General features: G+C 39.5%; 2 protein-coding genes across 5 annotated transcripts in view; one reads left to right on the top strand and one right to left on the bottom strand.

Moving 5' to 3' along the window:
• Positions 1-12,985, bottom strand: part of GANC (glucosidase alpha, neutral C) — a 38,706-nt gene extending 25,721 nt beyond the window's left edge. The window contains exons 1-4 of one of the 3 annotated variants that reach the window (XR_005554637.1): positions 12,862-12,985; positions 4,679-4,909; positions 3,415-3,477; positions 1,822-1,930 (exon numbers count right to left, since the gene is read on the bottom strand). Coding sequence is in view for 2 of the 3 variants with exons in the window: in XM_039326051.1 (XP_039181985.1) it covers positions 1,822-1,930; positions 3,415-3,477; positions 4,679-4,704 (198 nt within the window). In the remaining variant the exon portion in view is untranslated. The remainder of the gene's footprint in view (positions 1-1,821; positions 1,931-3,414; positions 3,478-4,678; positions 4,910-12,861) is intronic. The other 2 variants (XM_039326051.1, XM_039326126.1) reach the window with 2 other exon arrangements.
• The window catches only part of TMEM87A (transmembrane protein 87A), a 29,066-nt gene continuing 14,094 nt past the window's right edge, over positions 12,912-27,883 (top strand). Inside the window, exons 1-12 of one of the 2 annotated variants that reach the window (XM_039326673.1) lie at positions 12,912-13,155; positions 17,608-17,665; positions 19,348-19,445; positions 20,346-20,462; positions 22,282-22,329; positions 22,421-22,465; positions 22,787-22,946; positions 24,205-24,266; positions 24,621-24,804; positions 25,270-25,369; positions 26,165-26,258; positions 26,961-27,032. In XM_039326673.1, the coding sequence (XP_039182607.1) occupies positions 12,994-13,155; positions 17,608-17,665; positions 19,348-19,445; positions 20,346-20,462; positions 22,282-22,329; positions 22,421-22,465; positions 22,787-22,946; positions 24,205-24,266; positions 24,621-24,804; positions 25,270-25,369; positions 26,165-26,258; positions 26,961-27,032 (1,200 nt within the window). In that variant the 5' untranslated portion in view covers positions 12,912-12,993. The remainder of the gene's footprint in view (positions 13,156-17,607; positions 17,666-19,347; positions 19,446-20,345; positions 20,463-22,281; positions 22,330-22,420; positions 22,466-22,786; positions 22,947-24,204; positions 24,267-24,620; positions 24,805-25,269; positions 25,370-26,164; positions 26,259-26,960; positions 27,033-27,883) is intronic. The other variant, XM_039326750.1, reaches the window with a different exon arrangement.

Below are 27,883 nucleotides of genomic sequence, written 5' to 3'. Positions count from 1 at the left end.
TTCCAACTGAAAACTTTACTTTTCTGACCATCTTAAATTGAATGGGAATAGCTATGTAATTTGTTATTCTAGGACTAAGTATTTAATATTATGATCCTCTACCTATTCAAACAGGAGCATGATCAACTATTTGAATGGATATATATGAAATTACATTATTTATTTATTTATTCATTCATTCATTCATTCAATTACTTTTTATGTCACCCATCTCCCTTATAAACTGTTTATGGGTAGCTTACAAGTTTTAAAATAAGTAGAAAAATAATTAAAATATTGAAACATTAAAACTACATGTTAAGATTTTAAAAACTGTACTAAAACCAGAACTAAGAGACAGACGGGACAGGGATGAAGTCATCTTACCCTGTCAGCTACCTCTACAAGTGCGCACCTCTCTAGCAAAGCCAAATTTTAATACCCTTCAGGAAGATCAAAAGGGTGGGAGCGGTTCTCACTTCTGGTGATAGAAGGATGGGGACACAGTGGAAAAGGCTCTTCTCTTTGATCCCGCCTGCTGCAATTCCTTAGCAGATGAGATCTGTGGCAGGCCTCTTCTGCTCGCATGAGTGGGGTGATCTAGTCCCATTGGGGAGAAGTGACTTCTCTTGAATATGTATATGTATATGTTACATACAGGGCTTTTTTTGTCATAGAATGCCCAGAACGGAATTCTGGCATCTTTTTTGGATGGAGGTGGGTTGTATAATGTGTGTGAGTTCCGGCTTTTTTTTTTTTTTTTTTACAAAAAAAGCATTGGTTATATATATTTGTACATATACTTATACATGAGTTATATAGCTGCTCTCCTCACATTTGTGACTCTAGTTTCCCATATTAACCCATGGTAATATTCTCTTTGAAATTAATCAGGACAAAGGACGATTTGCTAAAGGCACCACTCATGATTTTAGTAGACTTAAGAAACATCTCTTGAAATCCCTGACTGTTTCTAACTTCAGAGCTAAATACTAATCTGATTTGTATGCTTTGTTCAACCATACTGAACAAATTAATATTTGGGTTTCCTAACATAATCCATAAATTTTGACTTACAGACATAATATATATAGGTTTCCACAACTTTCTAAACCCATAAATAAATTGTTGTCTGGCTTAATACAAACATGGATCCAACCATAGTGTTTGGTTTAGGCATGATGCAAAATCATGAGTTTCAAAACTATGGTGAGCACATCAGCATAGACAGAGCCTTCTTTCACATGCTGGACTTCTTTCATGAAAGAAGGACCAGGTTAGGGCATGAAGGAAGGCCCTGGCTAGAATGCGAATGGAGGCCTTGGATGGGGAGCGCGAGGAATCCCATCTACGTTGGCGTGAAAGAAAGCAACATGAAAAAAGACCCTGATCAGTACAGCATTAGGATGCAATGAAGTGGGCAAGGTGTGGTGGCAGCTAGCTGTAGTAGGTAAATAGGTGGCCAAAAAGACATTTGTAATTGCAGGTGGGCTTCAGATGGATCTGAATTTTGAGGGCGCTGCAATGACTGGAACTTATGAAAACCAGCTCCTTTGTTAAACACCACTGTAACTTAGAAAGGTTGCTGAATGATTGGTCTTTAAATGAGGACTATCTGTATGTTTACCTAGCTTCATGGCAGAAACATTTGAAAGATTGAAAATAATGTAGTATAACATTAATTATGGAAGGAAAAGCTCTTGAAATATTACATAATACCACTGGATATTTACATAATGTAAAGTCCTATCTAACATCTATCAGATCAAAAGGGTAGATTGATTTTTATATGCAAACTGGGCATCCATGTTTTTGATCAGTTACACTGAGAGGTATTCCTACCTTGCTCTCTTCATTGAAAATTTGGAATTTGACATTGCCGTTGGATAGTTCCACAGTTTGCAGTAAGGCTTGGTATGGAGACTTCCCAGGACTTAAACATTTCTGACGCCTGATGTACACACAAAAAAACATAAAAAATTATTATTACATGTATTGTAGATGAGAATGTGATCATTTTTCAAGGAATTGACTAAATCTCATTGAGTAACAGGTCTAAATTACATAATTTCAAATCAATATTAACAAGAGACATGTTTTGTTATAATATTTTTATCTTATTTTCATTCATTGTTAGCCATCCAGAGTCATGTATTTGTGCAGGTGGCCATACAAATTGAATAAATAAATCTGGAATACGGGGTTGATTATTATTCTGATTATTTGACAAATGATAAAACAGCACTGGATGAAGTGCAGGAGAGGACAACTAAAATCTGATTACTGATTAATAGCCAAACTCTCTCCCTGGGAGAAACAGTTATGATATCTGGCACTTTTATTGGAAAGAAAGCAACTGAGGAACATACCTGAGGCTTTAAAGTGATTCATGGCATGGAGAAAGTGGATAGGAGAAGTATTTTGTCCTTTCTCAAAATGCTAGGAAGAGGAACCATCCAATGTAGATAATTGGAAGGAGATTTTAAAAAGGACAAAAGGAAGAATTTCTTTCCACAGCATGTAATTTATTTGTGGAATACAGGTATACTACTACCAGCCTTTGCAATGCCGGTTGCGAGAAAACAAAGATGGGAAGAGATATGTCTGTATCTCCTGCTTAGGAATATTCAAAAGGCAGCTGGTTGGCTACTGTGAGAAACAAACTACTGGAGTAATATCAACCCTACGAGGTAACCACTTCAGGAACTGGAGTCTACAGGAAAGCTAGAACTACACTGTGTTGAGGTAATATAATATTTTTCACATGCTCAGACTTTTCTGTTCACCAAAGTGTGAAGGTTGGAAGATTTTTTTCTTCTTCTTCCCCCCTTTTAATCTATATGTTTGAAAAATACTTTTATATTGTTATTTTATTTTCGTTTGAGAATTGCTGTATTGTGTATTTCACAGTTGTTTTGATTGTAACCTGTCTTGGGAGGCTTTGGCATTTGAGGAAATACATTTTCGTTTGAGAATTGCTGTATTGTGTATTTCACAGTTGTTTTGATTGTAACCTGTCTTGGGAGGCTTTGGCATTTGAGGAAATACATAAAGGGATTAAATACATTAATTAAACAAATTTAAAATTAGAGCTAGCATCCTGGCTGAAAAAAACTGTACCACTAATAAATGGCAACAAAAATTAAGGGTTTTTAGTTTTTTGTTTTTAATTTGTGTTGTAAACCATCCAGAATCACGCTGCTGAGATGGGCAGTGTAGAAATTTAATAACTAAATACATACATCTCTTTGATGCCATGTAGAGGTCATATAGATTTTTTGCAGCAGAGATCTAGGAGCTCTTAAAGTTCCTCTCAATGCAAATTTTGCCCTATAAGATATATTGCTGCAATCATTCTTCAGTGAAAGTTGTGCCATACCTTGTGTTTTATATGAACACAATATTTGCAGATAACAAAATATTCATAATCTTTACCTGTAAAAGGCAATTTGCTTGCATGTCTTAAAATGGTTTTTATCCACAGCCTCATCTTGAACGCTAAATATGAGAAAATATAATATTTTTAATATATATAGTGAAGAAAAAAATATTATTTTCTTATACCGGAACCAGCTTATTCTAATGCATATAATGGAAAGTTCTGAAATAGCTGCCTGGGTTAATTGCATACTGGTCACATTAAGCAGCTACACTAGAAATGGATTCTGCATTACACATAATATTTGCAAGAATGAATCACATTCATTTATCAATATTATTTCAAACAAGTGAAACCTTTATTGTCAATCGTCTGAGAAAATACAAGTCAATTAAATCAAAACATTCTTATGGTTTCCTTTTAAAATTTTCAAACTGATTGTCTTCTTTAAGCAGATATTGGTTACTTATTCCAATTCTTAAGTATACAAACCTGCAAAAGTCAGCTCAACCAGTAAAGTGAACACATGTCCAAGTCTGCTTTAATGCTCCTTATTAAATTAAGCAATGAACTAATCCATTTCATAATGTTTTTAATATCATTATTCTTTATTTTTATTTTATGCTGCCTGGGATGGATGGTAGTCATATAAATATGGTTGATACATCCATACATATATACATAAATAAACAAATAAATATTTTTACAATCAGGTCAAACAATATAAACAGCCAAACAAAAACACTAAAGGTAAAACTGTTGTAGGGCAGTAAAATGTATGCTTTCTCACTGCAAGAAACACTAATCCTACTATAATTAAATCAAGGGGTGCTGATTTGATTATACACACATAGAAAATATTCTGTCACTGTTAGAATTCAACAGAATTCAACAAGCCAAGCTTGATTGAAATAGAGAACTATGAATAAATAATTAACTTCAACATGTGATTGCATTAATCAAGTTTGCAACAAGGCTATCATATTGAAAAAAGGTAAAACAATAATTAGGTTTACATTCACTTTCTTAATTAAGCTTCCTGTCCAAGAATCATGTGTTTCTGGAACTCCTTCACTTTATACTTGGTAGAATAATTACACTATTTATTACATAGCATATTAATGTCAATGCTGTAATTTTATTATTTGCATTCCATCTATATTTTTATTCCCAGCTCCGTAGCTGTGTAATCTTAATTTCTGCATGAATTCAAACTAACATTTTAGAACTAAAAATTATTTGGATTCTTTTAGAATCATGCATTGTGCTTAAGTAAGATTTGCATATCAGTTATTGCAAAATCATATATATTTAATCTACCTGATTTCTTCACAGCTTGGTTCCATGATCGGGAGTGAGCTATTTTTGAACCATTCGTTAGGAAATGAAGAGGAAATTCTCTAGCCAATAAGTTTCCATTTTACATTATCTTGTTGCATGCTGGGAAATGGAGTTTTTATTTCTGATAGTCCTGCCCACTTGACCAATAAGGTGGAAGAGACGAGAGCATGCAAATGCTTTGCTGGTAATGTTTCTGTAGCCCGCAGCAAGCTGCATTCAGGATAGATTTAAAGAAGTATTACTTCCTCTTACTGTTTTCTTCTTAAATCAGTTTAGTAGTACAGGAATAAAGTAAGTTTTGCTTGTGGAGTTATGCCAATTCCTAGTTCCAAAAATATGAATAAAAGTTAATATCAATTTTAATTTGTTCAAAAATATTAAGATCTTTTAGTTTTTATTCATCACTTTTACATTTTTGTTTAATTATATTGTGGCTCTCCCTTCCCCTTCTGAAGTTTCCAAGTGATTTCTCTGTCCCTTTTGGCACTTTTAAGAGACCATTTGCTTTCAATATTTAAGAAAGGCTATTTCTGCTTAACTCATACTTTGCATCAGTTTTCACATAAAAAGAAACTATAGCCGAACATACAAAAAAAAAAAAAACCACTGCAAAAGACAAATTAGAAACAAAATTTAAAATAAGCAAGCAAATGGTAAGAGAACATCTGACCTTGACAAATATAAATCATTGGGGCCTGACAGATTACACCTCAGAGTTCTGAAGGAGCTGGCAGATGTTATCTCAGAACCATTGCACCACATCTTCCAAAAACCCTGGAGCACCGGGAAAGTACCTGAGGATTGGAAAGGGCTGATGTGGTTCCCATCTTCAAGAAAGGAAAAAAAAAAAAAAAAAAAAAAACAGACCCAGGAAACTACAGACCAATCAGTTTAACATCAATACCTGGGAAGATCCTAGAAAAGATTATCAAAAAAACAGATCTGCGAACAACTAGAAGCAAACAAAGGTATAACTAGTAGCCAGCATGGGTTTGTTAAAAATAGATCATGCCAAACCAATCTTATTTCATTCTTTAACAAAGTGACTAAACTAATAGACCAGTGAAAAACTGTGGACGTAGTATACTTAGATTTCAGTAAGGCATTTGATAAAGTAGACCACAACCTACTCCTTGGTAAGTTAGAAAAAGATGGAAAAGACAACATCACCACCAGATGGATCTGTAGCTGGCTGGCAAACCCTAACCCGCTTTATAAGACCCTAGTAAGACCACACCTGAAATACTGCAGCCAATTTTGGTCAACATACCACAAAAAAGATGTTGAGAGTTTGGAAAAAATTCAGAGAAGAGCAACTAAGATGATCAAAGGCCTGGAGACTAAAACATACGAAGAACGGCTGCACGACTTGGGTTTGGCTAGTCTAAAGAAAAGAAGAAATAAGGGAGACATGATAGCAATATTCTAGTATTTGAGGGGCTGCCACAAAGAAGAGGGGGTCACGTTATTCACCAAAGCACCAGAGGGCAGAAGAAACAATGGTTGGAAACTGACCAAAGAGAGAAGCAACCTGGAATTAAGGGGAAACTTCCTGACAGTGAGGACAATTAACTAGTGGAATAGCTTGCCCCTGGAAATTGTGGGCGCTCCATCACTGGAGATTTTTAGAAAGAGGCTAGACAGTCACTTGTCTGAGATGGTATAAGTTCTCCTCCTTGAGCAGGGGGTTGGACTGGAAGACCTCAAAGGTCCCTTCCAGCTTTATTCTATTCTAATTAGGAAATGTATATTCAAAATTTCTCTATAGAATTAGCGCAGAGTGGGTATTTTTTAAGAGCTGATAGAACAGCTATTTTGCACTGATCAAACCTGTGTTCTAGAATAGCCTATGGTAAATAAACTTCCTTCAGATCCTGCCTGATTTCTTGGTGACATCATGGATACATCCAAGTAGTTTTCCTAACACAATGCTTCAGTGGTTGATATCCTCTTCTTCCAGGATATTTTTCACATACTGTTCTAAATCATAGCTCTAATATTTTGTAGTGCTCTCTTTTCCAAATACTAACTGTTGAGTCCGTGGCGGGAAAACAGACACGAGAAGCAGCTGGAGTTCTCAGTTTCATTTATTCAGCGTTCAGCTTACAGGAAGATGGCTTCAGCCTCGCCCAAACGCCTCGCAGCCTCTTATATAGGCAACTCCCGGGTAAAATGGGTTACTTTTCCCGCGCCAGCACCCGCGCATGCGCACGGCGCTGGCGACAGCCTGTCTGGTCCCGGGCAGCTTTGCACCTGCCCGGGACTGCCTGCAAACGCCCGAGCCGTTTGCAAGGCTCGGGACATAACACCCCTTTCCCCCGGGCTAAAACTACTACCAACATACAACATTTATTTTATACGACATTTTGCTCCCCAATGTTCCCATTGCTGGCTTTTGCTTTGCCAGCAATGTTATGTAGTCTTCTAGGTACTTGGGAGATTTCTTTGCTCTCTGTGACCTTCTTAGCTCTGGATTACTGGCATAATTCCCCTGACTGGAGGGAGGTGTGAGCCTGTTCTCTCTATTGTGCCCTGGTGTCTTCCAAGGACTGTGCCCCGATGCCTGGCCTGCTTGCTTGCCCACCGGGCTCGTCAGGCCAGGGCTTCTGTTACTTTGTGACCTGGTTGACCTACCTAGCTGTAGACCCTCAGGCCCCTTGAAGTGATAGCCGCTGCTGGGCGTCTCTGTAGAACCTCCTAGGTCAGTCCAAGACCTGTCAGGAGGCTGTCCATTCCCTGAACCCCATTCTGTGTTCGGGCTCGTGTGGGTTTCTGTACTTTCCCAAAACTCAGGTGTTCCCTGATTTGTGCTAGGGTTGTTGTAGTCGGGACTTGGTTCCTCGACTAGCTCTGTGTATGTTTGACCCCCTGTAGGATTTGGGGTAAGGTCAGGCCAACCTTGGGAATTGTGTGCCAGCTCTCTTGCGGGGAATGATTTGTTGGGATGCCCCCGGGTATCCTCCGTTGCTGGAGTGCTGTGTGATGTGTGTGGAAAGTGAGTATGCCCCCGGGGTGACTCCCTGGCTGGAGTAGGCGTGAGTGCCTGTTGTGTGGGTAAGCTCCATGACTTTCTTTTCGGAGCAATTGCAGAACCTTGGGACGAGCCGTTTGTGGCTCCCTCAGTGGAGATGGGCAGTAGCTCTTGCCCTTCCCTTTGCTCCAAAGGGTCCCCCTCCCCCCCTGGAAAAGACCCAGGAGTCTCAGCAGAAAAGTCTCGCCTAGAGCGAAGTTGGTCGATGTGCCGACGCAGGACACGACCGTTGTCCAGGGCAACCTCGTAGGAGAGAGGACCTGTGATCCTGGACACAGAAGCGGGGACCCATGTATGACCAGGCCCGTAATTGCGAGCCCAAACCGGGGCACCCACAAGTAGTTGTCTAGGTGCCCTAGGATGTGAGGTAGATGAAGGCAGTCTGTCCGGATGCAACCGGTCAAGTCTAGTAGTAAGTTGGCGCCCCCAACGAAGTTCAGCTGGACTTCTCCCTGTAGAAGTGGACGGTGTGGTGCGATAAGAAAGGAGAAAGTCAGCCAACCTGTGATGCCAGTCCCCGTAGGTGAGTCTCTTCAAGGCGTCCTTTGCGATGCGCACCATGCGTTCAGCCATACCGTTGGTGGACGGGTGAAAAGGTGCAGATGTGGCATGACGAATCAGGTTTGCCTGTAAGAAAGCTTGGAATTCGGAGGAGGTGAATTGAGGGCCGTTGTCGGACACAATGACATCTGGCAGCCCGTGTGCAGCAAAAATCCCCCTCAGTACCTGAATAGTCTTTGCAGTGGTGGTGGATGAGACAGGCACAACCTCAAGCCATTTTGAATGGCTGTCAACAAGGACCAAGAAGAACTGGCCCTGAAAGGGCCCAGCGTAGTCAATGTGCACCCTAGACCATGGGGACTGTGTTTCCTCCCATCTATGCACAGGAGCTTGGGGCATCTCTGGGCGAGATCGTTGGCACAGGTGGCATGCGTGTACCTTAGCCTCAATATCTTTATCTAAACCAGGCCACCACAAGTGGCTCGTGCAAGAGCCTTCATACGAACAATGCCAGGATGACCCTCGTGGAGGGATTCTAAGACCCTAGTCCTCATTGAGGTGGGAATGACAACTCTGTTTCCCCAAAGCAGACAACCCTGAGAAAGGGACAGTTCGTTCCTTTTGGACCAGAAACTCTGAAACTCAGGACTAGGGCAGTGCTCAGGCCACCCGGACAGGACCCAGGAGCGGACACGTGAAAGTGTGTGATCTGTACCTGTTTCAGCGGTAACATCCCTGGCACTAAGAGGGAGCTCGGGCAAGGCTTGGATTGATAGAATGTTGACAGCTGGCGCGGGGTCAGCTTCTACTACTGGCAGAGGCAATCTACTGAGGCCATCAGCATGGCCCATTTCTTTCCCAGGCTTGTGGAGTAATGAAAAATCATATGCAGACAAGAAAATAGACCACCTAAGCATTCTAGGGGAAATGATGTGGGGAGTCTGCTTACGTGTGGTAAACAGTCCCAGCAGAGGCTTATGGTCAGTGAAGACCGTGAAATGCCTGCCATATAGAAAATCGTGGAATTTTTTAATTCCAGCAACAACAGCCAGAGCCTCCCTGTCTATCTGAGCGTAGTTGCGCTCGGCAGAAGACAGTGTTCTGGAGTAGTATGCAATAGGAACCTGAGTTCCATCAGACCTGAGGTGACTCAGGACAGCTCCAACCCCGTAGGGGGACGCATCACAAGCGATGCACACAGGGAGAGACTCGTTGAAATGTGCAAGAACACTGTTAGAAGTGAGCAAGGCCTTGACTTCTTTAAAGCAAGCCTCATGCGCTTGTGACCACAGCCACACAGCCTGTTTGTCTAGTAGCCTGTGAAGAGGCTCAGCTACACTAGCTTTATGTGGAAGAAAAGAATTGTAGAAATTCAGGAGGCCTAGGAAGGCCTGAAGTTCGGCCTTAGACTTTGGCCTGGGTGCTTCTAAAATAGCAGTTAGTTTGGATTCAGCAGGATGAATCCCAGCAGCATCAATTTTGAATCCCAGAAATTCAGTAGAAGGCACCCCAATCTGGCATTTGTCTTTTCTGAGCTTGAGGCCTGATTTCCTGAATCTTAACAGGACAGCCCTAAGTCTTTCAGCTAGAATGTGTGTGGAGTCTCCTGCAATCAAGACATCGTCAAAGTAGGGGCAGACCCCTGGTATACCTCGTAGTGTGTTTTCCATTACGCTTTGGAAAATCCCAGGAGCGACATTTACTCCAAACTGTAGCCTTTTTACTTTAAAGGCTCCCCTGTGGGTCACAATGGTCTGAGCTATGGCAGCATCATCATCAACAGGCAGCTGTTGATATGCTTGAGCTAGGTCAAGCTTTGCAAAAACACGCCCCCCCTTGAGAGAGGCCAGGATGTGACTGACCACAGGAACAGGATAGGCATGTTGCTGCAATGCCTTATTGAGTGTGCATTTGTAATCAGCACAAATGCGAATGTCCCCATTTGCCTTTAGAGGCGTGACAATGGGGGTCTCCCACGGGCTGGAATCAACAGGTTCTAGGATTCCCTGTTGGATTAGTTTGTCTAGTTCAGTGTCAATCTTACTTTTTAAAGCAAAAGGGACCCTTCTTGCTTTAATCCTAATGGGAGTGACAGTGGGGTCTAGCTTTAAGGACACAGGTGGTCCTTTGAATGTGCCCAGCTGGGGGCTGAAAACATCTGCAAATTCTTTGCAGACTTCCTGTAGGTCGAGTGTTTGTAAGCTGTTGAGTCCTGTGACGTGTATCCCCAGGGCCTCAAACCAATCGAGTCCTATGAGACTCGTTCGTTCACCCCCTACTACTAATAAGTCTAGTGGACCTTCAAAACTCTTGTATTGCACGTTAAGGGTGGCCTCCCCCTTAACACACACTCTTGAGTTCTGAAAATCTGTTAATACAATATCAGAAGGCCTTAACTTGGCCTTAGACCCACTTCTGGAACAAATCTTCCTAAATGTATGCAATGAAATGATGGACAGGGCAGACCCTGTGTCTAGTTCCATAGATAATGGAACCCCTTGTAGCTTCACGTTGAGTGACAGCTTTTTCTTCATGGGCTTGTGTGTGCCTGTTCTACAGATGCTTCTTCGCGAAGCGCAAAAACCTACCCTATTCTGGCTGGGGAATCTGGTACCCTTCAGGCGTTCTTCTTGGGGTTGTGCCTTTCGTCGGCCCAGGCACACAGCTGCAATGTGCCCTTGTTTACCGCATGCCCGGCAGGTAGCGGAGCGGAACTTGCAGTCGGTTCTCCTGTGGCGACCTCCACAGCCGATGCACTTGAGCGGAGCCGAAGAGCTTCCCTTCTGGTTCTCTTCCTTCGCGGGGTGTAGACGGTCGACTTCCTCGTCCGGATCCTCCTCGGAGTTTCGTCGGACGTCTTCCTGGTGCACGGACGCACCCTCTGCACTGTTTCTGATCGGCCGCATGTTTTTGACGGCGCCGCCTGCTGCTTCTTCTGCGGTGACTTCCCTTAAGGCGTCTTGGAAGGATAATTCTTCCTTTGCGAAAAGTCTCTGTTGTAGCTCGCGATGCCTTAACCCGCACACGAATCGGTCCCTCAGTCGTTCCTCGAGGTCCTTGAACTCGCAGGGCTTGGCGGCCTTCCGTAACGCGGCGATGTATTCCTTGGCTGACTCACCGGACCGTTGATCCCTTTGTTCGAAGGTGTGGCGCCATGAGATAACGGACACCTTGGGGTGGAAGTGCTCCTTCAGCAGCTTCTTCAGGTCTGCATAGCTTACAGACTCTACTGGGACAGGTGCTGCAAGGTTTTCTGCGATTTCGAAGGCGTCTTGGCCGCAAACGCAAAGCAGGGTGGCCGCCTTCAAGCTATCTTCCCTCACTTGGTTTGCCTTGAAGTAGTTCTCCATTCTGGATACGTAGGACTCCCACCGCTCTGGATGTGAGACGTCGAATTCCGAAAGCCTTCCGATTTTCGCCATCTTCGGATCTTCAGGAGACGGGTCTATCAGCCAGCCTACCCCCGAATGCGCACCGGATTGGCGGGCAGCTGCCGAGTCGACGCCGTTCCTCTTTCGCCGCTCAGGACTCCTTGGGTAAGCTTACACTTCTTCCTTTCCAGGTAGTGCAAGGCATCCCACCTTCGTCGCCAGTGTTGAGTCCGTGGCGGGAAAACAGACACGAGAAGCAGCTGGAGTTCTCAGTTTCATTTATTCAGCGTTCAGCTTACAGGAAGATGGCTTCAGCCTCGCCCAAACGCCTCGCAGCCTCTTATATAGGCAACTCCCGGGTAAATGGGTTACTTTTCCCGCGCCAGCACCCGCGCATGCGCACGGCGCTGGCGACAGCCTGTCTGGTCCCGGGCAGCTTTGCACCTGCCCGGGACTGCCTGCAAACGCCCGAGCCGTTTGCAAGGCTCGGGACATAACACTAACCAGGTCCAATTCTGCCTAGCTTTTGGAAAACAAAAGCTGATTGCAAAAGGCCTCAGATTGGTTTTGTTCACAGTACAGGTGAATCTCATATGAAAAGAAAATATTTATAGGATCTGAATGTACTCTTAAATGATGTACAGGTAGTCCTCAACTTACAACAGTTTGTTTAGTGACTGTTCGAAGTTACAATGGCACTGAAAAAAGTGACTTTATGACTATTTTTCACACAACCATTGCAGCATCCCCACGGTCACGTGATCAAAATTCAGGTGCTTGGCAACTGGTTCATATTGATGTCCATTGCTGTGTCCCAAGGTCACGTGATCACTTTTTGCTACCTTCTGACAAGCAAAGTTTGAGGGGGGGGGAGCCAGATTCTCTTAACAACCGGGTTGCTAACTTATCAACTGCAGTGACTCGCTTAACAACCAAGGTCATAAAATGGGGCAAAACTCACTTAACAAACGTCTCCCTTAACAACAGAAATGTTGGGCTTCGTTGTGGTCGTAAATTCGAGGGCTACCTGTACTGAACAAAGATTCTGCCTGTTTATCAAACAGATAATAGAAAGGATGCGAAGTCAGTATTCCACTGCGAGCAAGCCTAATACGGAACAGAATACAGGAAATCCGCGCTCGCCCTCCTCACAACTGGTTCCTAACCCAATCGCACGGAGAGAACAAGCATCTCGCCCGCCACCGCCACTCTCGCGAAAGCCCCGCCGGCTTTGCGGAAGAGCCACGCTCCCCGCCCACCTCGCCTGGGCGCCAGAGCCAATCCGCCGGTGCCCCATCACCCGCCCTCGGTCCGGAGACTCGGCGGTGGAGCGGAAGAGGCGGCGAGCGCTCCGGAGCAGGTTCTTTCCTTGTTGATTTCGCTGAAAAGGGATGGCGGTGCCAGGCGCGTCGGGGAAGATGCTGCTGTTGCCGCCGCCGCGGGGCCGCCTTTCTGTAGGACTGACCCTGCTGCTCCTTCAGCTCCTCTTTGCGGAGCTGCCGAGCCCGGCTGGAGCCAGCCAGCTCTCCAAGTGGGAAGTGCCGCTGCCCGTGGTGAGCTCTCAGGGCAGCCCGCCACGCCACGCCGTCCTGTTGAGTGGGCAGGGCAAAGAGGAGGGAAGGTGGCCTGGATCTGAACGGGCTGGACGCCCCTGCCCAGGGCAGGGTTGCTGTGAAGGAGTGGGAGGGGGGTTGTCGATTGGAGGCTCCGCCACTTGGAGCGTTTCCATCTTCCCTATCTTCCTGGGAGGCTGCCTTCTGGGATGAGGCAGTTTGGGCAGCTTGTGCGGTTTGTTTTGGTGTCTGGTTTGGACAAGGTTTTGCCTCTGTTTTGCTTTTTAATAACTGACATGACTGGGAACAATCCATTTTTCAAACTCCTGCAATGTGTGTATTCAAAAAATAATCGGGAAGCAGGCCCTGAGCTTGCATACGTTATTTTTGTCTCAACACTGTTATATGCATGTGTGGAATAGGAGCTTTGGTTAAGGGTTGCCCATCTAATTAGAAGACTAGGCAGTGGCAACATTGTTCCAAAAATCTATTAATAAAGAGAGTGCTGAATATTTTATTGCCAAAAAGATTAATCTAGCAGCGATATGAGCTAATGCTGATGACATTTGCAGAAAGATTTTAGCACCCGCTTCTGTTTTATTAATGGGACCGCCTGCTATGACAATCTGGGAGCTTCCCCTATCTTAATTTCTTACACAAGAAATGGTATAAGAGTTGGATCTTGAAAGTAATTATTACTGGTATCCGATAACAAAATACTGGAACAAGTGCATTTCAGAACACAAGTATGGAGAAATAACATAAACCAAAAGGTTGTGACAGGCTGTCTGAGCCCTTATCTGTTTTGCATGTGTTTGTATCCTATCTTTCACAGACTTCAGACAGTATGTTTTCTTCTTCCTTGCTACAATCTTTGTGACATATTAGGCTCATTGTGAGCAATTGGCTCAACATAGCAGAGATAAGTGATCAGAGTGAGGATTTAAACTTGAATATCAGGATGTTTTCAAATAGACATTTGATGAAAGCAATATGCACCTTTTTCTCTTTAGTTGATGGTTGTTTGTGTGGGAAAAAAATCTATAGAAAATTTAGTATTTACTGACTTGACCTTCCAAATACTTTTGCAAATTAGGCAAGCAGTGCAGAAAAAATCATATTTAGGAGTATTCAAAATACCTATCACATCATGCACTTTTATATGTTTAGGTAAAGCAAATCTTCAGTTTTAATCAGGTGCCATTTTTAATACGTTGCACCTACAAAGATCTCTCCCCACTAAAAGATCAGATATACACTGCATTTTTCTCAGTTATCTTAATACAAAAAAAATCTTATTCAGAGTTTAACTGAATTATTCAGTGTATTTGGGGCTTGCTTCTAAGAAAGTATGAATAGAATTATAAATATGTGTAATAATGAGTATTATAAGAGAATTTCATGCACTTTATTTCAGTGATGCACTTATGGCATGGTTTCATATGAAAAAATCTTGTTTGTGAGTGATAGGTTTGTCTAAGCTACCCGTGCATTCTTAGTTGAGAGAAGATTTGAAACCAAATGTATGTTTAATTGAACTGTGCTCCCTTTTTCATTGAATATACCACCTTCCATATTTGAAGATATTTCATACAGGCATATTTCTTAGCTTTTGACTATAGCAACCATAATGTGCTTTGTTGCAAGTTTTAAATATGGCTCATCAAGCACTAAATAATCAGATGATATACATGAATGATTCTGTGTAGCCTTATACTCTGTTTCTTTCTTTACTAGCTTCTCATATGACCACCCATCTTACAGACAAGTGAATATAGGTGGTATACAGTAAAGCTTATATTGGCTTTACTGTATGCCACCCAGCCTGATGATGCAAGCAGGTCTTCAGGGATTTCTGGCAAGTTAAAAGGGATGAGGCTATCCTTGCTTCAAGGGGAAGAATGTTCCATAAAGAGGAGCCGCAGCAGAAAAGGCCCATCACCTAGGACAGGGCTTTTCAACCAGTGGTATGGGTACCACCTGTGGTACATTGGCACCTGGCAGGTGGTACGCGACCATTCTAGAAAAGTGGTAGCGGGGGGAGGGGAATGAGCTGAACCGGTGGCAGCACCGCACAAGCCTGAGCGAGAGATGGCTGGAGCTGCAAGGCTGTCAGGGCTCAGCAGAAGCGCCAGGATCAGTGCCGCTTTCCAGCTGATCGGCGCTTCTTCGGGAAGCAGGATCAGCGCCAGGCTCCAGCTGGAGTTCGGCACTGATCCTTGTGCTTCTGCTGAGCCGAGAAGAAGCACCAATCAGCTGGAATGTTGCAGCCTCTCCGGGGTCTTGTGATTTACATTCAGATGCTTGGCAACTGATTCATACTTATGACAGTCACAGTGTCCCAGGGTCATGTGAAGAGACAAAAACCTGCTGCAACCCCCCAGCAGACGGGGGGGGGGAATAAAAACCAAACACCCCACACCCCCGCTGCCAATCCTCAACAGAAATGCTCACAACAATGAAAACCTCAGACAGGAGGAAGAACGCAGCTAGGCGGGCAGGCAGGTGTCTTGCTCAGCTGTGGCTTGGGGGGGCACTTTTTTCAGTGCCATTGTAACTTCGAACAGTCACTAAGCGAACTGTTGTAAGTCGAGGATTATCTGTACTTTATCACTTTTTTCCTTTTTTTTGTCATCAAGTTTTTGACACCTTGCTAAGTGATTGGTGGTACTCGGATATTGCCATATCCTAAAAGTGGTGCAATGGGTGAAAAGGTTGAAAAGCCCTGACCTAGGACTCACCTAGTGAAGCTTAGCCAGTGGACCTGGTGCATGTTTTTTCTGCTGGATCTGATGGAAAAGGGAGATGTTATCTGGGAGAGGCGGTCTCTCATATAACCCAGTATCATGCTTTGCCTTTAAAAGTCAAAACCAGCATTGGACCCGGAAGCAAACTGGTCACCAATGCAACTCATGGCAAATATTATAACCCAGTATCATGCTTTGCCTTTAAAAGTCAAAACCAGCATTGGACCCGGAAGCAAACTGGTCACCAATGCAACTCATGGCAAATATTTATTTAGAAGTCCAACTAATAACAGGTTTATTTCCAGAAATTGTAGATAAGATAACATTAATATTTACCATTTATGTCAATGTAACAATAATGGAAGATGATTTATGAAGATATATTTTAGGCCAGGGAACTTGTGAGGAATAAACTATTCCCAACTTGTGAGAAATAAACTATTGATGGTTTGCAGAGGTACTGTCAGTGATCCCGGGTTGTTGTACAACTGTTCAGTCACTTCTGATTCTTTGTGATCTAATGAATGTTAGCAGGCTTGTCTATCAACAACTACTTTTTGAGTTCTTGTAGTTCATGTTTTTTTCTAACAATCATGTTTTCTGTTGACTTCCTTTCCAACTAGCTGGGCATTGGATTTTTTGGCTAATGACTGTTGCCTTCAAGATTAAGCATCTAAAATATTTAAGCTTTAGTTTAATTATTACTGCTTCCAGTGAGTAGCTTGACTTTACTTCATTTGTATTTTTCTTCTTGTGATCCAAAGTATTCTCAGCAATTCCAACCAACACAACAATTCTAAACCAGCACTTTTTTCCTTGTTCAGCCATTTTGATGGTCTAGCTTTCCTAGGCAGGTGTGTTACAACTGTAAAAACTACATTTTGTAATGTGTATATTTATTGTTAGCTATTTTCCTTTGCATTTAACATTTTGTCTGGAATCTTTCTCATAAGTAGACATCTATGGATATAATCACTATCCCTTTGGCTGTAGGAAGTTAAAGTCTGTTACTACTTCAGCCTCTTCCTATTTGCATTCAGTTGGCATTGCCTGTTGCCATAGCCTTTTAAAAAAAATAATAGTTTTTTTAATATCAACTATCAGGCTTTTACATATTTTTCTTTCACCTTCAAGAAGATATTCTTTAACTCTTTCGTGCTTGAACTCATCAAAGTGCTGTAGGTTTCCAGTTACTTATATTTCTTCCAGCAATTTTAACTCAAAATTCTGCTTCTTCTCATGATCAATAATGTTTTTCTCAATAATCAAAATCTCAAAAGATGCCCAAATGTTCTAAGATTTTGGCATTCATGCTTGAAATCTCAAGACATTTGGCATTCCTGCAGACTTTGGCCATTAAAAAGGGTGTTTATTTATTTTAGAGTTGTACAGATAAGAGCTGGAAAAGGTATGTATATAATGTCACTCACAAGTGCCAGATTGCTAATCTTTAGTTTATGTACTGGTTGGTTTTAAAAGCTGTGGATAATGCTAAAGTCTTCCATATAATAGAAAAGTCAGTGCTTCAAAAATTAAGTAGCTACTTGAATTCTTGGAGAAATACATATTTGTCTAGTAAATACTACTATACAAATATGTTTTCTCCAAGAATTTGGGGAAATACATACCGTATACAATTTTCCCCCAAATATTGATGAACTTTCATATCTAGATACTGATTCTCTTTGTTTCCTTTCTCTTATAGAAGACATATTTTCATTTTGGAAAAATTCTGTTTAGCAACACTACTATTTTCCTAAAGTGTAAGTACATTCATACTGCACCTTGAAGTGTAATATCCCATTCTTTTGTAATGACTACGTTAGAGATTATGTGTGATTTAGGATGACTTAACAACTTGGACCTATAAAATTGCAAAGCACATCTTTTTATAAATCTCTAACCATGATTGAGATTACAGTGTCAAAACAGTTTCACAAAGGAGTCATAATATAATGGTGGTGAGCTTCTGTATTTGGTACAGTATTCAAACATTTCACTAACAGCCATGGCTGGAATTTTCATAAGGTGAGAATGATCAGCTTTGTAATATATTTCTTTTTCCCTGTGAGCTTGTTTAAAAATGATAGTATAGTATGATGTGTAACTTTGTGAAAGTATACAAGTGATTTGTCATTAGCTGAGTGATATTATGTATGTTGGATCATATACTAGAGTTCTGTCCGATTGGATGGCAAAATTCCAAATGATCGCTAGACAACAATAGAGACACAGATCTTTGTTACTAAATAAAGCCTGTCTAACACTTATATGGAAGTAGGTTCCATCTATTCAATGGGACTTAGTTCTTAGTAGAACTATATAACGGGTATAGCTGGTTATAAAATAATGTGTCTGATCATCTTGAATGCAGAGGCTCACTAACACAGTGGAAAGGGACTAGAGTCACTAGACAATTAAACAGTATTACTGCGAAGTAATGATTTCTTTTCAAATAGTACCTTAGCACTAGAAATTACTGGAAATTACTTTTTGTTTTCTGGCCTTGCAATTCTGTTGACTAGCTTTATGCGGCTAGTTTTTAAAATTTAACTGAAATTAAAAAGTAGGCTACTTCCCAATCTAAACAATACTCTTACAGTTATAATTATTTGCTAGGCTGTATTATCTTATAAATCCTTTCCTCTGTAAAAAGGATTTAAAAAATCTTTTCTGTAAAAAATTGACAGGACTGCTTTTGTAGTTTCCCATTAAAATGTAATATTATAATAATATATATTGATAATAATGATAATAATAACCTTAGGCATTTTATTATTGATTGATTGGTATGAGATTCATGCAGTTGGTAACATGATACAGTCCATGAAATTTTCTGTCATGATAGAGGTGTGCAGTATTTGCATCTGACAGATACAGCAAGTTCATGCATGCTATATACAGGTAGTTCTCAACTTACAACAGTTCATTTAATGACTATTGAAAGTTACAACATCACTGAAAAAAGTTATGACCATTTTTCACACGAGTGTTGCAGCATCTCCATGATCATGTGATCAAAATTCAGCCAGTTGCCAACTGACTCACATTTATGATGGCTGCAGTATCCTGGAATCGTGATCACCTTCTGTAACCTTCTGACAAGCAAAATCAATGTGTAAACCAGATTCACTTAACAAACATGTAACTAACTTTTAACAATTGCTGAGATTCACTTAACAACTGTGCAAGAAAAGTTGTAAACTGGGGCAAAGCTCATTTAACAAATGTCTCAGTTACCAACATAAATTTTGGGCTTAATCGTGGTTGTAAGTTGAGGACTACCTGTACATGCTGTATACAAAGCACCTTTCCTGCTTTGCATCTGAATATTGCACATATCTAGCTGTAATAAATGCTTTAGTCTTTAAGGTGCCACAAAATTCACTGTTAGTTTGGTAATAGTATTTCCTCCATTTCTTACATATTTTTCTTATTTGTTTAGTTACTGGCAATGAAAGCGCCTGTGATCCTTCTCAAAGTTACATTATAAGGTGGTACTTAAGATACTCCTATTGCTACAATGAGGTCTTCAATTTTGGGGTAAGAAATTGGTATTAAAAAGTAATTTAGCCTTCTGCATTATGGTCCATGTCATACTACAGGAAAATGGTGCTGATCCTTTATGTAGAGTAAAGGGATTTCGTTATTTTTGTTTGCTTTTCTCCTCAACAACCATTTTGGCTAGCAGTTTTTAATCTATCATACATGAGCTGTATCAGAAAAGACTGCTCTGATACATTTGGAAAATGGTGATGTTTGATTTTGTCCATGGTTTACTATTATCTAAAATATAATTTAGCTCTTAGAATGACTATAGATATTGACATTTAAGAACATGGAATTTTTTTTTTTTTGCTTTCCAAAGTAGGTGTAAAAATCTTTACTCTTTTGCGTGTGTACATACCATGTTCTTTCACAGGGATATCAGCTTTTTGCATCCAAATCCCAAAAGAACGTCAGAATAGATATGGGAACTCATGCTACACTTGTCAGCACCTCTTCAGTTAAAATACACTGACTTAAGGAAGTCTTTCTTCCTTCACTCAAACGTATTTTCCTAGAATCGAGTAGCTACTGTAAGAACGGGCCAATATGTTTGATGTATGCACCCATGCCTGCTCTAAAGCATATTTTTGGTTTTAGATTTAACGTGTCTTTTCCTCAGCAATTTTAAGACAGGAGTATGGAAAATGGCCCCATACCATTAAATTACTTCTATGTTCTTTTCTAATATTGTCACCATTAACTGAGACTTTTTAAGGCTGTAAAGAGAAGTCTTGCATATAGTGTACTGTTTGTTCCCTTTAATTAGACTAGATATGCACTGAATAATTATTTTTAGTGAGAAATATTGTTATGTTTGTTTTCAGTTTTTTGTTTACCGACTTCTATTTCCCTTAATATATTAACTACTTCAAATCATGTCCTGTGTCTTGACAGGATGAACAGGCAAATATATATTTTCAGAGCATTTCGGAACAACATCCAAATTGGGCAGGATACTATGCTATGTCTGAACTCTCCTTCCCCAATTGTAGTGAGCTCTTCAAGCCACAGGTATGATATGGGGACAGTGCAGAGCCTATGGTGGGTTTATTGAGAAGTGCATTTGTTAGTTAAATCTCAATTCACATGAATTAAGGCTCCAGTACATATATTAGCTCTTCTGTTGGTAATTCTCTATTTGTCTGAAAATCCATGTCCTGCTTTTTTTTTTCAAGGACATATTTGAGAAACTGAAGCATAGGAGCTTTTCAGGAGGTGAAATAAAACATTTACATTTGTAGGGTTTGTTTAACTGATGTTTATGCTTGCAACATCATTTGGATCTGTTTGATTTGTATTTTAATACTTCTGAGCCCAAGAATTATTACTAAAACTACTATATGCATATCATTATAATGATATATTTATATAGTAAATATATCAAAGATGTTTCATTACGCATCAGCTAGCACTGATGATGTTACTGAGTTTAGGTAATGAAACATCTGCAAGAAAATAACCAAGCTCAGAGAGCACCAAGGACCTCTCATTTTTGACTCTGAGCTGCAAATGTTCTCCTCTGTCAAATATATCGTAAATTCTTTCTTGAACTGACCAAAGCTAATTTATGATCAACCCCTTTTAAAATCACTCCATCCTACATAAGGTGTTTAATATATTTAGGATCACATTGTTAGTAATCCAGAATTATGAAGCTCCATTGCATTTGCCAGCATTGTATTGTTTCAGAGTCAGCCTAATATATCAAACTTGCTTCTGTCACTTAGGCTATGGTTGTATTATTGTCCATTGATTGATTCATTAATTCATTATTGTGTTTGTTCTGGCTTATTACCTGTCATGTTTTTATAGCAGATTTTAAAATTGTGCAGTTGATCAAGTCAGTGTGGCCAACTTCTTATATCTATAAGGGTTTTAGAAGTCAGGAATCTAAAGGACCAGATTTCTTTTTTTTCTGATTATAAGATCTGCATTTTCCCATTCTCACTAGTTGTTCCTGATTGGAGAAATAGGTACTGTAGGTTTGTCCAGAGACTTGGTGGAAGCTTCTTTAATTAAGAAATTAGAAGAATGCCTGCCATATGTAAAAGTTGAAATTGGGAAGGATGTTCCTGGTCATCCTTGTTTTACAGTACATATTTGGCTGTATACACATGATATACTCTGTAGCAGGAAAAGATCAGGAGAAGTGGACAAAACATGACCTCAGCAACTGATCTATTCATGGATTCAGTCTGGGTTGGTCACCGGAACAAGATGGTTTAGTCTTCTGAGCTTCTGGACTTGTTCTGAAGCCCATCCTCAGGAACTTCTCTCTCACTGGAATATGACACACTTTCTGGTGAGAGAGAAGTTCCCTGAGAATGGGCTCCAGCACGAGTCCAAAAACTCGGAAGACTAAAACCTTTGGCCTGTGACTGATCCAGATTGGATTCTGCAGCATAATCCTGGGACACATATATTTGCCTTCATTCGTGATCTATTCATGGTTAAATTTCCAGAGACTTCAGTTGAAAAACCATAGCTTTTATAGAGTAAAAATCATTTTAAATATGAGGACATGCAGTAGAAGTATAAATGATTGATAGAGAGAATGACAGCTCTTATGTAGAGGTTCTTATTTATTAGCAATACATTCCCTGATTGATTGTGAGTGCATGCTAGGTGGTAGAATTGCTATCTCAGACCAGCATCTCATTTTGTATAATCAGATTTTAGAATATACATATGAACATAAATGCATTTTTTCCTGAATTTAATTCTTTGTAGTCCTTTATTGTTGTATTTTCATTAATATTATGTTCTACCTGTTTGCTATATGCTTGTATATATACAGTGTAACTAAAAACAATTGTTTATCTTTTATTAGAATTTCTACAGTGAATTTGTTCATCCAGTCCTCTTAAGCAGTAAAGAGGTATTTTGTAAAAAAATATTAATGCTTGCAAAATTTTGATTTACAAATATATCTTTGGGCTTTTTACCAAATCTACTTTTGCCTTAAATAGGATAGGAAAGAGAATGGAACAAACACTACTGTAGTAGAGAATTTTGTAAGTATGTGAAAAGTGATATATGTGGAATGTAGTGGGCATAGTTATATTGAGTAATTCTGCTATCTGCATGATTCATTGATTAACTAGGAGATGCATCCTGTAACTTCTGTACATCATGCTTCTCAAGTAAAATCAATAGTATGTAAATGTTTAATGTTGACAATAAAGCACACCCAATAGAATAACAAACAAACCTATATTGTTTTATGGTTCAGGTTACATCTGATTTCCTGAAATAATCTTGTTGACACAGGAGAAATATGTATTCTTTGAAATCTTGCATTGTGTAGTGACTTAAAGTTGTGTAATTTGTTTCAGGCAATGAATGCTGTAATGCAAACATGGCAAGATGGGCCATATATCTTTATTGTAAAGGCTGATACTTTACCTTCAAAGGATGGAGCAAACATTAAAGGAACACATGAAGAATTACCAAATGTTATGGCTCCTTCCGATCAACCCAAAGCACCAATTATCAGTGAGCCCTGTGTAGTTCATTTATTTTGGAATTTTGTTTAAATACTTAGACGTTACATGCTAATGTTTAAAAGTGTGTCTTGGAGTTACAGGGACACTTTTGCTTGGTTAGATATAGAAGCAGTGATGGGATTCAAATATGTGAACAACCAGTTCTTTGTGTGGATGCCACTTCCGGAAGTCCATTCTGGGCTTGGGCAACAAAAAATTAGCTACCGGTTCTGCCAAAGTGGTGCGAACCGGCTGAATCCCACCACTGTATAGAAGGGGGAAAAAGCAAGACCTTTTGTCTATTTCAAACCAGACTACAGGTATTTATATGTAGCAATATTTGCAAATTGCTTTTCCCTTGTTTTCGTGATGTGAGACTCCCTTTTATCTCTGAGTAAGAGAAAACATCCTAACTCAATAATGAGATAAAGAAGGCTCCCAGATTTTATTTTTTTTAAAATGTGATGTTTATAATGGAGTGTGTAGAAAAAACTCCTTACACTAATCTTGGCAGTCCATTGCACCATTTGAGTCTTAAGACTGGCAATAATAAGTAGAATTTTCACTACGCCTTCAGTGATTTTTAAAAGAAAATGCCATCACAAGTAAAAGGGCAGAAAAGGGAAATCAAAATTATTAAGTGCTTGGAGTAACTTTCCCATGACAAGCAAACTATTTGTGGGGCTTTTAGTTCAGCAAAAAAGATGAAGTGGTAAAATTTTATTCTATCAAGCGTAGTGAGAATAAAGGGAAGATGACAAATTCTTCTTAGCTGGTACTTCAGTATTGGAAAAAGTCATAGGGAGGTAACCTTAGCAGTCATTTGTACAAATATCCCCCCCTCCTCCTCCGCCCCCATCTTGGGAAGATTTAATTCAGCTGAATAGAGAGGAATTCCAAACCCCCAAAGCCATATATTTACTAATGAAAATACATTATTCAGCCTATGTGAACGTGGAATCACAATGCATGATGGTGATCCCATATTCAGATGGTTTTAAAATATTACCTGAGATAAGGCTCCTAGTGGATAGTGCACATAACAGTCATATAATGCCACCAGTGTCAGAGGTAGCATATGTTTGAAGTTGCTGACATTGGAAGGGTTCTGGTCCCTTGCATGTTTCTCACTGACATTTAAATATTTCCTGCTTTAAGAAACTGGATGCTGTATTTAAAAGGTGTTAGCACAAAAGGGCTACCATCAAGCAGAGCTATTGTTCTATAGTCCTAATTTCTTGTTCTTTTCCATGCTTGTTTTCTGACAGTGACTGTGGAAGTTATTGGACCATATGAATACCTTTCTCTAGCAGATTATCCTCTTATGATTGTAAGTTAATGCATGTTATGTGTCATTGGAGTCAAAGTATAAGTACATTTGAATATTAAGCTCACAGAGGGATAAATGACATTTTTACCAGATCTGGAAATAAGGTGTATATGTGTGTGTGCGCGCGTGTATGTGTGTGTGTGTGTGTAATTCTCCTGAATTTTGTGATCTATAAAACTTATAAATGAATTTTGCTGTTATTGAATGTAACAAATTTAAATAATAATTAATTTAAAAAAATTAAAAATATATTAGTATCAGAATTACTGAAATCTAGGAGGAATCTATCCATATAAATAAGCAGCTAGAAAAGAGCAGCTTTAAATTGCATCTCATTTTTTCTTTCTCTAATAGTTCTTCATGGTGATGTGTATTGTATATGTGTTGTTTGGCGTTCTGTGGTTTGCATGGTCAGCCTGCTACTGGCGGGATCTTCTAAGGATACAGTTTTGGATTGGTACAGTTATCTTACTTGGAATGTTGGAGAAAGCTGTATTCTATGCAGAATTCCAGAATATTCGCTATACAGGAAAATCCGGTATGTGTGAAGAACATATTTAAATATGTGCACAAGTGCAAGAATATGAATGATTCTTTGTGTGTACTAACTTTTTCTATCTAGTGATAGAAAATATTTCCCGTCATGCTTTCTAGGTCATATCTATCAAATGGAACATGTTTAATTGGTCAAAGTCTTTAGAGAAGGCATTAAAACAAAAACATTTCTGAAGTTAATTTTTCATCAGCTCAGTCTCAGTGCAAGAGATAATAATTGAGATAAATATTCTAAAAATTAATTCAAAATGAAAATCATTTAGTTCAGTTGAATGTTTCATTTTTAAAGAATTTAAATCATTGCACAAATATTGCATAGTTCTCATATTTATATTTATTTTTCTTTAATAGTCAGCCTTTCTTAAATTAATATTTGTTGTAGCACAGTGTAAGCTTTAAATGCTAAACAGTATGTTCAAGAAGTGTCCCTGTGTGTGTTTATTTGCAGTCCGAGAGGCACTAATCCTGGCTGAGCTACTTTCAGCATTGAAACGTTCCCTTGCTCGAATTCTTGTTATCATAGTGAGTCTGGGATATGGCATAGTAAAGTGAGTAATTCTTGTGCCCCAAATTCTTTAATTCCATCAAGGGCTTTTCCATATGCTTTATTTGCAATGATTAAACCACAAAATGTCTACCTTGCTAGCTTTTCAAGGGAATACATGCACACATGTATCACATCTTGCAAAGAGGGAGAGAATACCTGAAAGGGTGATCTAAGAGGATCAGTAGGCCTCTTCTCCAGTAGGAAATTATGTTTTTTTTTCCTGCTGGTTTTTTTTTTTTTTTGGTGGAGAAAATGCTTTTGGAGAGGGATATGCAAAATTTAGGATTTAGGATCAAAACACTTTAGAGAACTCTGAAATAATCTATTTCCCTCTGGACAATCTTGAATTTTCTTCTGGACCATGGTGACCTGAGGGCAAGTGTGCAAAGAAATTCAGACATTTCTAAAAACAACTAGAAGTAATTTACTTCTGGAAACTGCTAAACCATCACTGGATGGCAAAGTCTGGGTGGAGGTTCAGCATGGTCCAAAAAGTAATGGAATGTTGATAGATTTTGCACTTCCCACACTTTAACATTATCACTGGGCCCATAGATATATAATGTAGTAATTAGCAGGTTGAGTGTGGTTGACATAAGTTGGCCATATTTGTTGAATTTGAGATGTCTCATTAAATATCAGCAAAGTTAGAAAAATAACATAGATTTACAAATAATATTATAACAGGCTCACATTTCCTTGGTGGGGAAATGATAGATAATTAAATGAAATGTCATTTGACAAAGCCAGTCTGTGCTTTCACTTTCTTTTAAATTTCTTTTATTCCCAATTGCAGACCTCGTCTGGGAGTTACTCTTCATAAAGTAATTGCAGCTGGAGTCCTTTATTTATTATTTTCTGGTGTGGAAGGTGTCCTCAGAGTCACTGGGGTTAGTAATCACTTATTACAGAGTTTTGTATCTCTCATGTGCATGAAGCTGGTGGGCTTCACTTGCTGCAAACAAGTTTTGTATAGCATAAAATAACTGATTTGTTGAATATTTATGGTTGACATTCTTGACGGTGGCACCTTTTCTTGTGGTGCAGCAATACGTTTTTGTTGACTCTCAGAAATAGAATTTTTTTGATTGGCTTTTCTCAAGCACTGGTTCTTTTTTAATGGAATGTTTTTAATCATTTTAACTTTATCTGTAATCCTTTCTATCTTGTATTTATTAAAGAACATGTTTGTGCACTTTATAAGTTCCTTTTAAATTTTCATTAATGAAGTGGATTATACTTCCTACTAATAGGAGTTTAAAAAGAGTATTCCTTTTTGTAATTTTGTAAACTATCAAATGTTGGACAGGTTAATCTTGATTACTATATTGTTAGTTTGTATAGTTAAACTCTGCTTCTTGGATCTGTTAACATTCCCAACTCAGGATATCTAGGATATGAAATTTCCTAGGCCACATGGCAATTCCTGATCTGCTTGTTATTTCTCCATGTTTTCAGTGTAAACTATATTGTCCCATTTGAGTTTTATTTTGTATCTGGTAGGACTATTATTCCTATGCTGATCCATGTTTAAAAATCCTTTTTATTGTATTTGTAATATCAAACCAATTCTCTTTCTAATACCTTTTCAGTCTTTCCATGGTATTACAGCTGCTGTAGCTAACTTCGGACTGTCTATCATTGACTCCTGTATTATTTATTGGATATCCTTTCAAAAATTGCATCTTATATTTCTAATTTATATCATTGCAATATGTATCCTGGATTTTTAATGGACCAGAGAAAACTCTACTGTAGATATATTTGAAAAAATAGTGAACAAATAGTTAAATTATCTAAAGATCATCTCTCCTTCTTTTAGGATTCAGCTTTAGAAAAACCACCTTATAAAAACTGCCTTTTTACAACCCCGTAACCCCTTAATTCAGGGTATGACTTGCTAATACTGTGAACAATAAAAAGAGGAGCCATCTCACAAATCTGAATATCACCACAGTATCCCAAGGTGCTTTTTGTTTTTGCTTGAAGGCTTTTCACCTCTCATCCAAGAAGCTTCTTCAGTTCTGACTGATTGGTGGAGAATGGAAGGATTTATATTCCTTGCAGTCATCTGGTTGTTAGCCTCTTTTTGAGAGTCATTGAGGGCACTTGCACTATTCAGATGACCCAGAGGGTACAGATAAACCTCTAAGTAGCATCAATGACTCTCAAAAAAAGTGCTAACGACTAGATGACCGCAAGGAATATAGATCCTTCCATTCTCCCCCATTCAGTCAAAAATGAAGAAGCTTCTTGGATGAGAAGTAAAAAACCTTCAAGCAAAAACAAAGTCCAATTGCCTTTTGAAAAAGCACCTTTGGGACAACCATGACCTGGATGACTGAGAATCTCCATAGATATCACCAGAATATAAGTCCCATTCTCAACTATATACTGCAATTCAATTGATTTGAATACAATTTTGCTTTCCTCCAACCATGCCTGCTCTAACTGCTTAGTTTATAGTGGGCTGTATGCTCTATATAATTGATGTTGCCCCTGTAAAACAACTCAG

The sequence above is a fragment of the Crotalus tigris genome, unplaced genomic scaffold, assembly GCF_016545835.1.
Source record: "Crotalus tigris isolate CLP2741 ecotype Arizona unplaced genomic scaffold, ASM1654583v1 scf7180000017545.3456711, whole genome shotgun sequence".
NCBI lineage: Eukaryota > Metazoa > Chordata > Lepidosauria > Squamata > Viperidae > Crotalus > Crotalus tigris.
The sequence above is the reverse complement of the archived record's forward strand: the minus strand, read 5'-3'. Positions and strand labels throughout refer to the sequence as shown.